This window comes from Malus sylvestris, chromosome 10 (genome assembly GCF_916048215.2).
Source record: "Malus sylvestris chromosome 10, drMalSylv7.2, whole genome shotgun sequence".
NCBI lineage: Eukaryota > Viridiplantae > Streptophyta > Magnoliopsida > Rosales > Rosaceae > Malus > Malus sylvestris.
Window position 1 is genome coordinate 34,171,831 of NC_062269.1, and position 15,181 is coordinate 34,187,011.

The window sequence follows — 15,181 nt, forward strand, 5'->3', positions numbered from 1 at the left end:
TAACTGGTGCTTCTTGCAGAAAGCACTTGAAGTGCTTTTGGAACTCAAAAATATTTTCTCTAAAAGTGTTTTCAACCCTTTTAAAATCACATTCAAACGAGCCTGTAATTGTAGAAAAACTACTTTACGGATTAACGATTATATGACAAAACTAGTTCAACATCTTCCACTTGTGTTGCTGTATATGCAAGGCAAGAATCCAACGTTGTAAAATAAAATTAAACGGAGCTTAAATTCTCAGGTTGGTAGGATTCACCACATAACAAATCGCTTTAATGTTTTGCTTAGTTACAAGGTCACGAGACAAGGATCGGCAATTACAAGTGTGAGGATGTGAATGTGAATGTAAAAGAGTCCCGCATCGATAAAAAGAGAAACCTTGTAAGGGATTATAAGAGGTTGGACTATTTCCCGTATTGCCAATTGATTTTATGATGGAATTTGAACTTTCTTCATGATATCAGAGTATGTTGCCCCTCCATGTCACCTAATTTGGGTTGTTCACGTATCCCATATCGGTGAAAGGAGAAACCTTATAAGGGCTTTTAAGAGATTGTGCTATTCACCAAAAGTGGTTTTAATTATTTTAAATACACTTCCAAATAAACCTAAAGGTGTTTTGATGCAATTTGTCACTCAGTTAAAATATTTTGTATGTATTAAAATTTCAGATTGCAAACACGAAAGAATAGAAGCACACTGCTCTAGAGATATTTTGGCAAAAATCTAAGTCGGTTAACATAATATATTTTGGCGAATGCACAAAACTTCAACATTTTTTTCAGAAAAATTTGAATTCATTAAGATTAAATTAATCAAATAAAATTTAATTTATATATTTCAACATTTATTTAAGAACATAACGAGCGACTGTGGGCAGCATAAAGGCTTTCGTCGCAAAAGCGACAGACTCCAGCACCGCACCCTTCGTATACCGTTCCCATTTTCAGGTATCTCTCTCTCTCTCTCTCTCCGGTTCTAGTAGATAACAAGAATGGTTTGTTCATTACTGTTGAATCGTGAAAACAGTTAGGAACAGTTTGATTTGTGGGTGTTTTACACCAGGTAATTGTGCTGCACACCATATGTTTGATAAAATGTCAATTTGGTGGACCGATGAGTTGCACATTAGGTGTTTGATAAACCACTAGTTAAGATCGGTTTGATTTGTGGGTTTTCTATATATCGCCCTTTAATTGCATCAGTAGAGTAGCTGATTGAGTTGCACATTAGGTGTTTGATAAAATGTCAGTCTGGTGACTGATGAGGTAACAATGGCAGTGTCAATTGCAGTGTGGTATATAAGCACTAGGGTAGTGTCAAATTGTTATGGATAGTTTTATAACTGTGAAAGATTTGGACTTCGCCTTGTGGGTGGCCTCGTAAGGAAATTTGTAGAATCCCACAAATATTCCTCAAATACTGAAAGTTTGTATCTTTTTTGAATTGGAGAGGTGAAGCGAGATGGCTACTGGTGGTCTAAAGAGCATGTTGGTTGCGGCAGTCAGTACTGGGGTGACTGAGGCTAGGGCGAGGATATTCGGGCACATACTTAACCCAACCGGCCAGAGATCTGCCCATAAGATTTTGCGCAAGAAGTTGATTGGTGAGAAAGTTGCCCAGTGGTACCCATATGACATCAAGAAAGATGACCCCCGAATCATGGCTATGGAAGAACAAGAGTACTCTCTCTACCCCTCCCTCTCTCTAATGTCTACTAAACGTCTGTTTTTATGTTTTAGTGTTGTATTCTTCAATGCAAAACTTGTGATTTCCGTAACAGATCACGATATTCTTTTTCCGCCTCTCATTCAAGTGTTGCAACTTATCGTTTGATTGATGTATTTCATCTTTGTTCTACATCCAAGTTAGCAGAATGTAACTTGTGCTGGTTTCATGATTTTGTATAATAACAAGCAGTAGTAGCTTTTGGTGACTAATACTCGTGATGATTCTCTACTTGGTATCTTTCTAGGCGCTTATCCAAGCTCGAAATGTTGAAACGTCGAGGAAAGGGACCACCGAAGAAGGGTCAAGGAAGGCGTGCTGCCAAGCGTAACAAAAAGTAGTATTTTGACATGTTGGATTTGGTTCGTGAGTAGCGTTTTGAATAAGAAGAGACTACTAGTATTTGGACATCTTGTAACAATTTGTTCCTTAAATTCTGTTTCAAGATCCATTTTTCTTGCCCCACTTTTGTACCGATGGTAACTATTATATGCGTGGGAATATATTGCTCAGTCAAACATTTTGGCATCCAACGTTTTCCAGGCTTCAGCTGATATGATACAAGAAGATTTAAGAATTCAACCTGTTTTCGTTTGTCGACGATACTTGAGCAATGAATTTCGAACCTGTTTACTTATCTGTGATGTTAACCAAATCAGGAATTAACGATAATACAGGCTGAAAAATGACACAAACAAAACTCTCGTTGAAAATCAAGTTATCACGAAACCTTCGAAAAGGATTCTCGAGCATCAAGCTTGACGTGTATACAAGAGCTTCTGGGAACTTATACAATCAAAGGAATGCTACCAAATTTACAAAATAATGCACATTTTTCTTACCAATAATCTCCGCATGAACAAGTTCCATTTTTAAAGTGATGGAACCTTCTTACGTCTCTTAGAATGATCTCCCTGTCCGTAATCTTTGAGATATACTTTGACGCAGTGTGGCAGTCATTACAAACTCGAAGGTTCTTGGAAACTCTAATGGTAGTCCCGGGACGCGTATTGAGAATGCCAAATGCTATTGCCAGTTTCTCGCTATGCCCACAGAGTAGAGTTTCCTTCACCTCCTCGTCAACATTGTGAAGTACACAAGAAGTATCAGGCACATAACCCTCCCTTTTCATCTTTTCTGACAGGGTTTCGAGAAATTCATGGAGCTGCCTGCTTTGTTGGTGTGACAAATCTCCAGCCAAAAATTTATGAACCTCATCGCCAAACTCAATCCAACTATAACCAGGTTCTTTTCTCACTCCCAATTCCCTCATCTTTCTCCGAACATCCATTGCCTTTTCCCAGAATCCGGAAGATGAGTAGATATTAGAGAGTAGAACGTAGTGACTAGCCACATCAGGCTCCAACTGCAGGAGATGATTAGCTGCAACTTCTCCAATCTCTACATTCTGGTGAATTCGACAAGCACCAAGCAAGCTACTCCAAGCACCTGCTTTATCGAGTTGAGAAGGCATAGAGTTGATGAGTTGATATGCTTCCTCCACATTACCAGCCCGACCAAGCAAGTCTACAACACAAGCATAATGGTCTGGTGCAGGTTCAATTCCATAGTCCTCTTTCATTTTTCGGAACAAATTCAGGCCTTCATCAACCATCCCAGAATGACTACACGCAGCAAAAAGTGCAATGAACGTAACTTCATTAGGCCTTACCTCTTTGTTTTGTCTTCCTTCATCCACCATATCCCTAAGTAGTTCTAATGCTTCCTCCCCTCTCCCGTGCATTCCATAAGCCATGATAAGTACATTCCAGGTGATCACATTCTTTATTGGTATCTGATTAAACACAGTTCTAGCTAAATCTATGCAGCCACATTTCGCATACATGTCAACCAGCGCACTTCCTACTGCAACATCAAATGCCAATAAGTTTCTAATAGCATAAGCATGGATCTCTTTCCCCTTAGCGAGTGCTCCCAGTGCAGCACAACCAGGAAGAATTGTCATGAATGTTATTGAATTTGGTTTAAGAGGAATACTTTTTTCATTGTCATAACCAGTATAATCTGTGTTCTTCTTTTCTTCTACTCTTTGCATATCACATAGCAGATTAAGCGCATCACCATGGCGTCCAGAAATAACATAACCAGTGATCATGGTATTCCACGACACTATGTCTTTTGCCTCCATGCTGTTAAATATGATTTCTGAAATTACTGTCTTTCCTAACCTGGAGTACATGTCCACAAGTGCATTTTGCACGTACCTGTTCTTCTCCAGACCCCTCTTTATTACATAACCGTGGATACTCTCTTTATCAGCGAATGATTCAGACCGCACACAGGCTGGCACAATACTCGACATTGTGGTGGAATTTGGGAAAAGCGCGGAGGCAGTATACATTTCAAGGAACAGTTTCAATGCCTCTTCATCGTACTCATTTTGTGCATAGCCAGTAATCATTGCATTCCAAAGTGGAATTTTCCGCTCCAAGACAGCGTCAAAAACTTGACGACCACTTCCAACTTGTCGGCAGTTGCAATACATGTCAACTAAAGCACTACCAACATAAGAATTTTCACGTAATTCAGTGGTTCTTAAGGCATAAGCATGAATTTCCTTCCCTGTATCTAACATCTCCAGATGAGAACATGCCGGAAGAACACTTGCAACTGTAACCCCATCTGGTTTGAGTCCTGCAAGAACCATAAGGCGGAAGAACTCTAATGCTTCCATAAACTGGTCGTTCTGAGAGAACGAACTTATCATTGTGTTCCACGAAACCATGTCACAGTCCTCAAACATCTCAAACAAAGCTCTCGAGTACTCAACTAATCCTAATTTAGCATACATTGCCAATAAAGCATTGATTGTAAATGTTTTCCAATCACTCAATCTCAGACTATACGCATGAACTTGCTTCCCAAGCCGCAATCCATCACGCTTATGCAAATTCGAACAAGCATGTGCCACACTCACCAAAGTAAAGGAGCTAGGCTCCATATTCTCCAATAACATCGACCTAAACGCATCGAGAGCGAGTTCCCATTCCTCGATCCGACACAACGCAGCAATCATGGAATTCCAAGAAACTTGGTCTCTGTCAGTTATTCCATCGAACACTTTGCATGCATCTCCAATATCTCCACATTTCCCATACACATTTACAAGGGTATTAGCCACGGTCACCGAGGATAACCCATACCCGAATTTCACAACATGGGCATGAATCTGTTTCCCCAAATTCAAGTCCTGAATCCCCGTGACGGCCTTCAGAACTGCAGGGAAAGCAAAGTTGTCGGGTGCCACACCTGAAAGAGTCATTTCGATGTACGTAGAAATGGCTTCTCGGAAATGATTGGACCGGGTTTGGGAGCGGAGGGTCTCGACCCATGTGGCCGGAGTGCGAGAGGAGTGGGATGCGAGTTTCGGTGCAGAACCGCCGCCGGTGGTGGTGGTGGGTGGGTTGAGTAAAGGAGAGGGCTTTAGAGTGTGTGTTTTGAGAGTTGTGGGTTGGTGGATTTGGAGGGCAGAAAGTGGTTGGGAAGGTAAGGGGCCAGAGAGAGGCGTGAGCAGTTGAGTGTAGGAGGAGGACATTTGGTAGTTATTACAGTTGGAGCAGTTACTGGATTAGTTCTAAAACGGAAAAGAGTTGCATGGTTCATGTACTGAAGGGATAAGGGTTGGGCCCACTTGATAGAATTTTATCTTTTTTATTTTCCTTTGATTATAATTTGACCAATTTTAAATTTTTATTTTGTGGTTTATGCTTGCTTGCTCACTTGCCTTTCCCTAATTTTGTTACTCCATTAGTGTTTAAATGCAATTTGTTATATTCTTCAATTGAATTCAAACACAATTATCTGAACTCGAAACTTCTTTCAATAAGAAAAGACGATTTGCATAAGTACCATCTGAACTTGTAAGTATGTGCACTAATACCACCTAAACTTTTAATTTTTAATTTTTACCACATGAGCTCTCTTAACTGTTGAAATCTACCACCTACATTACTTTTCATCTATTTGTTGTTAAAACATGTCACACACCCTTCACATGGAAGTATATATTTTTTTTTATTTAGTTCTCACGGCTCGCTGGAATCAATTTGTACAAAGGCAAAAGGCATTGTTTGTGTAGCGGCGTTGGAGTCAAGTCATGAACAGAAATGAGAAGTTGATTTCGAGTTTAATTTTGGCAATGGTTGTTGAATAATTGAAGTGAAAATTGATTGCTGGCATCTACATTGACACTAAGTGAAGAAGGATGGAGGATAATGAGTTTAGATTTGCTGGGGAACTCCCAAATTATGGTAAATACTGCATGTTTTAACGGTAAAAATGGATGGAAAGTAATGTAGATGGTAAATTTCAATAGTTAAAAGAGTCCAGGTGGTAAAAATTAAAAATTGAAAGTTTATGTAGTATTATTGCACATGTTACAAATTCAAATGGTACTTACACAAAATCCCTTAAGAAAATATACTCGTTGAGCATTTCTTCATTGTAGGACCATTCTCACATGTATCTACATATTTAAGTATGAGAACATGCACATTTTAGTATTTTGAGCTCATTCGATGTCTAGAACTGGCAGACTCACTGCATTCATATAAAAGTTTATTTATGCATACAAACGTGAGTTTGGGCTCGTTTGATGTCTTGAATTGAATAACTCATTGTGTCTTATGAAAAGCATGTATGAGCACCCAGAAATGTGTCCTCATCCACACCTCTACACTTGGGAGCTCTTTCAATGTGACATACAACAAACATGCGGAACCATTCTTTCACATGTGTTTGCATATTTTCAACATGCTTTCTTATTATGTCACATGTTTTGCACACCCTTTTCATGGTATGGAAGCATCAACAAAGTTTGGCCTTTTTCGAACAATGTTTGACTATTTAAAAACTCTATGTTTTAATCATAGACTTTGTGTTTATGATCAAAATCGTTCATATTATGATTCATATTGTAAAAAAATTATGCAAGAAATGAATTAAAACTAAAGTCTTTTAGTCAATCTATTATAACAAATACATAAACAGTTTGTAATACTTTTACCAATTCCATTCATATGTTTTTATACAGTTGATAACAAAACAACCTTAGTATTATGAACGGTTATGATCATAAACACATAATTCTATACATTGACAACTAATCATTTTGAATAGAAATAACTACTCATCGTTTGAGTAATCAAGTAATATTGAAAGGACAAAACTTGGCTGCTTAATAGTTAGCAGGAAGTCCTGTTGAATAGCTACTGTGGCTGCTTACCAGTTTGACACTTGTCCACTGTTTTTCTCCTTTCTACAAAAATTATGTAATAATAAAACATTATGTAAAGGACCAAAATAACCTTATGCCCCAGTTCAATTTGTCTAGTCTTCTCCCTTTCCTATCTTTTGTTTCGCACATACCCCAACTTTTCTTTTGTTCCTCTTCTTAAACAAAAGCCAATCCTCTTAATCATGGATTCTTTTTAATCTCCATATCTCATCAGCAACATCAGGTATATATGCACCCATTTTAATTTCAAGTTTTGGCAAATTTAATTAGTCGGTTTTTGATATTTAGGAATTATGACTCTAATTCTTGTTATTTAGGGTTACTGTTCTTTCACTTGTTTTTGAAGCATCTAATTTTCTTTTCATTTGATGCTTGTTCCCTGTACAATGTGCATATACAAACCCATAATCTATCATTTTGAAAAGTGGCTAATTCTTTTTCATTTATATGGTTCATTGGGTTGTGTAGTTAATCCAAAGTTGTCTTTTTCAATTCATCAATTTGCAAGCAATATGTTTTTTTTTTTTTTTTAAATACTCATGTGGTGGTTGTTTAAGTTTAAAAACTCATTTGTTCACAATATTTTTGTTTTTCAGATTACTATAGATGGATACTTCAGATTTAATCAATGGGCCATGTGGTGATTCCGGAGTTGATTTACAAGGTGAGCCCCAAACTAATAATCCACCTGCGAATAATCTATATAGACCGAAAGTTTATGTGGATGTACTTGGAAGGGAATTTAGTTCGTGTGATAGTGCATATAAGTTTTATGTAGATTATGGTGGAAAAAGTGGTTTCAATGTACGGAAAAATCACCAGACAAAAACAAGATGAATTTGGTGTCAGGAGTAAGTTATTGTTGCTCAAAAGGTTACTGACAAAAAGACAAACTGCCTGAAGTTGTAACTTATTCGCAACCAATTTCAAGAGTTGGTTCCCGAGTACATATGACTTGTCTACTTCAGAAAAGTGGAAAATTTAGGGTTGTGTATTTGAGGAAGGTTATAATCATGATTTAATTGCAACACCAATGAAGCATATGCTTAAAATCAATAGAAGTATGTATGAGGCTCAAAAAGCACACGTTGATGATGCAAAAAAGGCAGGATTACCTATTAAAGCAACTGTGGACCTAATGAGAATAGAAGTTGGAGGTCATGACAATCTTGGATTTTTGGATAAAGATTATAGGAATTATATACAGAGCAAGCGAAAGACTAAAATGAAAAAAAGGAGATGTTGGTGTTATATTGCATTATTTTCAAAAAATGCACTCGAAAAACTCCTCCTATTTTTATGCAATGCAAGTTGATGATGATGATATGATCACAAACATATTTTGGGCTAATGCACATTCGGTAAGTGAATATAATCTCTTTGGTGATGTTGTGTGCTTTGATACCACTTATCAAACCAACGAATATGGTCGACCATTTGCACCATTTGTTGGAGTTAACCATCATAAGCAAACTGTAGTATTTGGTGCAGCTTTGTTGTATGATGAAACTACAACTTCTTTTTTGTGGCTATTTAATACTTTTCTTTCAGCAATGTCCGAAAAACAACAAAGAACAATTCTTACAGATCAATCGGTTGCAATGTCAAGGGAAATATTTGAAGTGTTTCTTGAAACTTGTCATCGATTATGTGTTTGGCACATTTATCAAAATGCAGCCAAGAATTTGAGCCATGTTTTTCATAGATCAACATAATTTGCTCATGATTCCAGCACATGTGTATATGATTATGAAGATGAAAATGAGTGGCTACTAGCATGGAATAATATGCTCGAGAAATATAGCCTTCAAAACAACAATTGGTTTCATGACATATTTAACTAGCAAGAAAAATGGGATTTGGTGTATGGACGGCATACTTTCACTGCGGACATGAAGAGCACACAACGTAGTGAATCTATGAACAACGTCTTAAAAAAATATTTGAAGCCTAAACATGATTTTCTACGATTCTTTGAGCATTATGAGAGAGTGTTGGCATATCGAAAATATCAAGAATTACTTGCTGATTTCAAGATGATGGAGACTTGTCCTATATTATTAGCAAATGTAGAAATGTTGCAGCAAGCGGTGGAGGTTTATACCCCAGAGGTATTTAAACTTTTCCAAAAAGAGTATACATGCTTTCTTGGTTGTAGTATTCACAAAGTTGATAAGTCTGAGATGATTATGGAGTGCAGAGTATTTTTGTGCTAGTAAACGTCAATAACACTTGGTTAAATTTGAAGCTTCAACACAGATAGTTGATTGTAGCTGTATGAAATTCTCTTTTGTTGGGATTTTATGTGGTCATGCACTCAAAGTGCTTGATAAAAAGAATGTGAAAAAAATCCCCATCCCATTACATATGAAATCGATGGACAAAAGCGGCAAAGGCTAGAAGTATGAAAGATTACCATGGAGTGGGTGCTCATGATAATCCTAAAGAATCTATGGGAAAGCGTTATAGTCATTTGTGTCGCAATTTTCGTGAAATTGCTTCCTTAGCTGTAGAACATGACAAGTTAACTGAGTATGCACATCATCGTTCAATTGAGATGCTTAAAGGCTTGGAAGAAAAAAAAGAAAAGCCTTGGTGAAAAAGATTGCACAAGTGGTGTTCAAAATTTGAAAGGCAAGGTTGATTCAACTGGTAAAGAACATGTTGAGATAATGGTTGAGCCTAATAATTGTGAAACAACAATTGTTTATGGAGTTGAGAGAAAAGCTATAGTCGGACATCCACGCGGTCAACTGAAGGATCCGCTTGAACAAAAAAGGTCTAAGTCGACATCCAAGAGTAAAAAAACTCCTGCAAGACGACAAATAGCTATGAAGGTACCTAAATTGTATTTTGTGCATGTGCAAAGTGATTAATGTATTATCTTGCAAATGTAATTTTTTTTTGTCACAATTTTTTGTAGGAATTTACTTGCACAGGTGAAAGTTCACAAACACTCCAGGGTGTAGGACATGAGGCTCATTTATTTGATAGCTTGTCTCAAGTAAGGACTTTTAACTCTTTTAATTTTAATGAAGTTATATCAAAATTTAATTTCTAGACATAAAAGTTGAGCTTGAGAATTCAAACTTACTTTTTAAACATAAATGTAGGGATATGTCAATGTTGGAACTGGTTCAGAACAACAATTTCAAGCTACACATGGAATTTAGTGCACCAATGTATTGCCTTACTTTGAAAGAATTTTTAGCTTGTCAACTTATGTTATCCTGTTTTTATTTTCTAATATATTAATTTCAACACTCATTTTTTTTTCTTTTGCCTCTCATAGGATATACCAAAGGAAACCAAGTTTTCATTTTTAACTTATGGAAGTTTGGACGAGATTACATGTTGGCAACAAAATATCTCTTTCACTCAACTGCTTAATGTGAATATTACATATACGACAACTATAATACATACAAACAAATATAGATGTGTAGAAAATGTTGATCCTATTATATATTTAGCCGCTTAACTTTTTGTTTGTAGGAATCAACAACAAATTTCCATGCCTTTTCACAAGATGAAAGAGCCAAACAAAATGGAAATTGAGCAGGATTTTCATTTGTAGATTTTTTGTAAAATGGAAAATTGGAGGTGTGGAGTATCCACCTATTATTTTGGCATCCTCCAATGAGAAGAAAAAATTGGAAGATATTTCTTTTTGTTTTTGGCAAATTTTGCGCATTATAAAAAATTGAAGTGGAGTTTGCACAATTTTCCTTTAGAATTGTACTATCTTAAGTTAAAATAACTTGTAATTGTCTTTGAATTGACATATCTGCTTTCTAAAATAGTTATTCTAATCTTTTATACAAGTAAAAAAAAAAAAAAAATTAAAGAACCCATTAATTAAATTTGCTTAAACTTGAAAATGAAAAATGGTGCGTGCATGAGCTTTTGCCAAGAAGAGGAACAAAATAAAGTTGGGGTATGTGAACAAAAGAAAGGAAAGAGAGAAGACTAGACAAATTAAACGGGGTATAAAGGTATTTTAGTCCTTTACATGATATTTTAATATTACATAACTTTTTTAAGAAATAAGAAAAACAGTGGACATGTCACATATGTCCAAACTGGTGAGCAGCCACAATGACTATTCAGCAGGACTTCCCGCTAACTATTAAGCAGCCAAGTTTTGTCCGTATTGAAAAACAAATTAGGTAGGTTCATTTTCTAAGTCTAGATTACCCCACTACTAAAACGAAGTGATAGCTCGTCACTCCAAAAGGCCCTTTTCTGAAATTTGAATGTTAGAGAGAGAGAGAGAGAGAGAGAGAGAGAGAGAGAGAGGATGGAGAAGGCAGGAGCAGCAGAAGCCATAGCCAAGGTCTCATCAATCTTCATATACCCAGTAAAATCATGCCGTGGAATTTCAGTGTCCCAAGCTCCTCTCACTCCAACTGGTATGTAATAATTCACAACGGTCAATCCTTCTCTCTATTACTCTCATTTCTTCCGCTTTCAATTTCACTAGTGATGTTTCTGTTGAACCAGTTGAATCTATTTTACTGTATGATTGAAAAGTACATGAAAGTCTGTGTCTTTCTTGAGCACCAGAAGGAAATGATCATTTAGCTTTTAAATCAAATTGTTTGCATGATTAAGTTAAATTAAGGATCCATATTAAATTGACCCAATTGAGTTTCCTCCCTATTTGTTGAAATTATACATGAAATTAATTATTTTTATTTCCATGCCTTTTCGAGTCGGAGAAACAGCCTCTTTGCAAAGGTAAGGCTGTGTGCGATAGACGTCTTCCGACCCTCACAAAGTAGGGAGCCTTGTAGGCTTGGGGTCGCCCATACTTTTTCTAGTGCTGTTATCGGTTTGTTGGATTATTCTATGTACATGATTAAAGCTGGGAGTTTTCTTTTACCCACTGATTTTCTAGGAGGGGAAAAACATATGAGAAGAGTATTATGCGGGAGGCTCTAATTGGGTTTTGGAAAATATGGTTTTGTAACATTTTGATTATCCTTCTTACGCAAATTCGATCACTTTTAGTTATTCAGTTAATCCATAGGAGCTGGCAAATGAATGCATCCACAAAAGCACAAATTTTAGCTGAATTTACTGTTTCTTACACTATTGATTGATGGTCCTTTATATTTCTTAATTTGGTACAACAACAACAACAACAACAACAAAGCCTTTTCCCACTAAGTGGGGTCGGCTATATATTTCTTAATTTGGTAACAGGGAATAAATTATTGAAATGAAGATTGTTGGTTGGATTGCGAAGTGCAGGGCATGTTTGATTTTTCCAATATGTTTTGGATGTACAGGATTTCGATGGGATCGGCAGTGGTTAATTGTAAACTCCAAGGGAAGGGCATATACTCAAAGAGTTGAACCAAAGCTTGCTTTGGTCGAGGTAGAGCTGCCAAATGAGGCGTTTGTCGAGGGTTGGGAACCTACCAAAAGCTCTTATCTAGGTAAAAAGAAAGTAATTTTCTGTTTTGCTACAAAGTTTGTTTTCCCTCATTTTTTACTGTGTGTATGCTCTCTGTAGCCGAAAAACTTTATCCTTAAGCAGGAGATGTGGTGATTTACTCATATGTCTTTCTCCTAACTAGTGATCAAATTCTCACGTGATATGTACCTGTTTCTGTAATTAGTGATGCTTAGTTGGACGTTCAAGTGGAGCTTTACTCTTTTCGGAATTTTAATCTCCTTCTTATACTTGGAAGTAGTCACATTCTTTTGTTGTATATTATATTATCGTTGTTTCTTCGCCCATATAGAATTTGGTTTCAAGTTCATTCACCTTTTGTAGTAAAAAATAATCATTTCGATGATGTACTGGCAATCAAGTAGTTGTTCATAGCATATGGTCATTGTGCTCAGTACCTTTCAACTTCATTGGGTTCTGTTGAAGTTATTAAATTGAATAGCGAACTGTCATTCTTTTTGCAGTACTGAAAGCACCTGGCATGGATGTACTTAAGGTTTCGTTAAGTGCACCGCGAGAAAAAGCAGATGGGGTTTCCATGTGGGAATGGTCTGGTTCTGCATTAGATGAAGGAGATGCTGCGTCAAAATGGTTTTCAGATTATATTGGGAAACCCAGTCGACTTGTTCGCTTTAATACAGGTAGACTTTATAATGGTGCTTTCAAAGAGTTGGGCACTGAGCGCACCAACTAGGGGTGATCAATCAAAACCTGCGAGTATATGTAAAACATAATTCCGGTTAGGAAAATCAATTTGAAGATGCAATAGCATTCAGTGTGGTGCACTCAGGTAGGTATGATTAGGACAAAACTAAGTGATAATTAATCTGCCTGCACTGTGTTCCAATGCAGTTTCAGAAACTAGGCCTGTGGAACCCGAATACGCTCCAGGATACAAAACCATGTTCTCCGACAAATATCCTTACATGCTAATATCTCAGGTTAGTCAAGTTGCAATGTGATAAGTACGTCCTTTTGCTTTTAAGAGGGAAGCTCTAATCTGGAACTTGTCATTACATATTTCGTAGGGATCAATGGATGCACTTAATCAGCTTCTGAGGGAACCCATACCAATTAACCGTTTTAGACCCAAGTAATTTTAAATTTTGTTCCATCTGTTTATTCGTTAATAAGCATCCAAATTTCTGAACTTTCAATGACATGTTTCAGCACCCAAGTAATTTTCTACTCTACCAAAATTGTTATCGGTGTTATAACATATATTTATATAGATACTCACAGTTTTGAATCTTGAAAACTCTTACTTGCATGTCACAGTATTCTTGTTGATGGTTGCGAACCATTTTCTGAGGACTTGTGGACAGAAATCAAAATAGACAAACTCACATTTCTCGGTGTCAAGCTATGCTCTCGTTGTAAGGTTAAGATTCTTACCCTTTCTGCATTTGTTTCTATGTGGTGACACTCAAGCTAAATTACATAAAAACATTTATGTAATACTTGTCTCAAAATCATACTAAGAGCTGAGCATTTCAGAAAGACTAATATGAATCGTCTGATGTTTAGAAATGAATTTTCGTGTTTTTAAGGTACCTACGATCAATCAAGACACTGGCATTGCAGGGCCTGAGCCAAATAACACTCTTAATAAAATCCGATCTGATACAGTTTTGCGTCCAACGCGAAAACAGCAAGGAAAGGTGAGTATAAGTAGTAATTGTAGGGCTTTGCACCATATTCCTTCAGTATCCATGCAGTGATTCACATGTAGTAAATGGATTTCCAGGTCTACTTTGGGCAGAACCTAGTCTGCAAAAGCTTCCTTACTGGGCAGAAGGGAAATGTCGTAACGGTTGGAGATCTGGTTTATGTCCTAAACAAAGTCTCTTCTACTGATGAAGCAGCAGCATGAATGTCGAAGAATATATACTTTTCTGTTACACGGACAATAAGAACTGCTTTCTAGTGTACAATAACAAGTGGGCTGCTTGTATCATGATGAATGATATGCGATGATGCCTTTCTTGGCGTGTGGCCTAGCTAAACTCCCCCTTAAATTATAATACAATCGCATTTTGCCGTAGCGTTCTAAACTCTTGTTTTACATATTTAAAGAGCAAGAGGGATATCACCACTTTTGTAGGTTATATTTGCGAGTCCTTGTAACTGCTAGGTTATAAGAGTTGGAAACAATTAGGTTACAACAGTCGGTCCACCACAACCAGAGCTTGAAAGGGTTGGTCAGAGATGGCTGCTTCCATGGCATGGTACGGACATATTTCCCAATCATTGTCCAAGAACAACTTGACTAAATTGTCGTCTTCACCGCTGAATGTGGCCACCTCTGGCTTTGTACAAGGCACTAACGTAGACCTGGAACTGAACCTCCCAATCCGGGCAGTCCATTTTGCTCACAGACTCGCACTTGGACTTGAGGCCATGGCCTCGTATGGAATGCAACACGGGGTTTCGGCTGAAGTTGATCACCTTTCCTTTCCATGCCGGCTCTTTGTCAATTCGGACACCAACAGTCCCAAACCTATCGATCCATCCCTGCCGGCCCCGAGCATCCTTTCGGGGAAGACATCACGAACAGCCGAGCAGTTGCTCAAATTCTTCTTTCTTGCCTTTGCCCTTCCGTTGGTTTTCTAAGTTGATCCTCATGTCCTCCACCATTGCCTTCCACTGACGCTCGGCTGCTTGCCCGACATCCTCATCATTCACATGTTCTACGATTTTATGTGGAAGTGAGTGCCGGCTGCAGTGTTGTACTG

The 15,181-nt window shown here is 37.4% G+C and overlaps 3 protein-coding genes across 5 annotated transcripts; 2 read left to right on the forward strand and 1 right to left on the reverse strand.

Annotated features, from left to right (window-relative positions):
- The first annotated feature begins 698 nt into the window (after positions 1–698).
- LOC126585420 (uncharacterized) lies at positions 699–2,256 on the forward strand. 2 transcript variants are annotated; one of them, XM_050249853.1, is made up of 3 exons: positions 699–950; positions 1,455–1,682; positions 1,976–2,256. In XM_050249853.1, the coding sequence occupies exons 2-3, from the start codon at positions 1,465–1,467 to the stop codon at positions 2,067–2,069; spliced, it is 312 nt and encodes a 103-aa protein (XP_050105810.1). In that variant the 5' UTR covers positions 699–950; positions 1,455–1,464; the 3' UTR covers positions 2,070–2,256. The 2 variants fall into 2 exon arrangements, with proteins under 2 accessions (XP_050105810.1, XP_050105809.1); XM_050249852.1 differs by having other exon boundaries at positions 1,461–1,682.
- A 158-nt stretch (positions 2,257–2,414) lies between these two features.
- LOC126585413 (pentatricopeptide repeat-containing protein At3g57430, chloroplastic) lies at positions 2,415–5,339 on the reverse strand. The gene has a single exon (XM_050249843.1). The coding sequence runs from the start codon at positions 5,282–5,284 to the stop codon at positions 2,567–2,569; it is 2,718 nt and encodes a 905-aa protein (XP_050105800.1). The 5' UTR covers positions 5,285–5,339; the 3' UTR covers positions 2,415–2,566.
- Positions 5,340–11,194: 5,855 nt separating this feature from the next.
- On the forward strand, positions 11,195–14,500 carry LOC126584755 (uncharacterized). Of its 2 annotated transcripts, none has more exons than XM_050249092.1 (8): positions 11,195–11,397; positions 12,280–12,429; positions 12,911–13,087; positions 13,299–13,387; positions 13,475–13,539; positions 13,725–13,827; positions 13,997–14,107; positions 14,194–14,500. In XM_050249092.1, exons 1-8 carry the CDS (start codon positions 11,286–11,288, stop codon positions 14,317–14,319), a joined length of 933 nt encoding a protein of 310 aa, XP_050105049.1. In that variant the 5' UTR covers positions 11,195–11,285; the 3' UTR covers positions 14,320–14,500. The 2 variants fall into 2 exon arrangements, with proteins under 2 accessions (XP_050105049.1, XP_050105050.1); XM_050249093.1 differs by having other exon boundaries at positions 11,245–11,397; positions 12,194–12,429.
- The last annotated feature ends 681 nt before the right edge of the window (positions 14,501–15,181 follow it).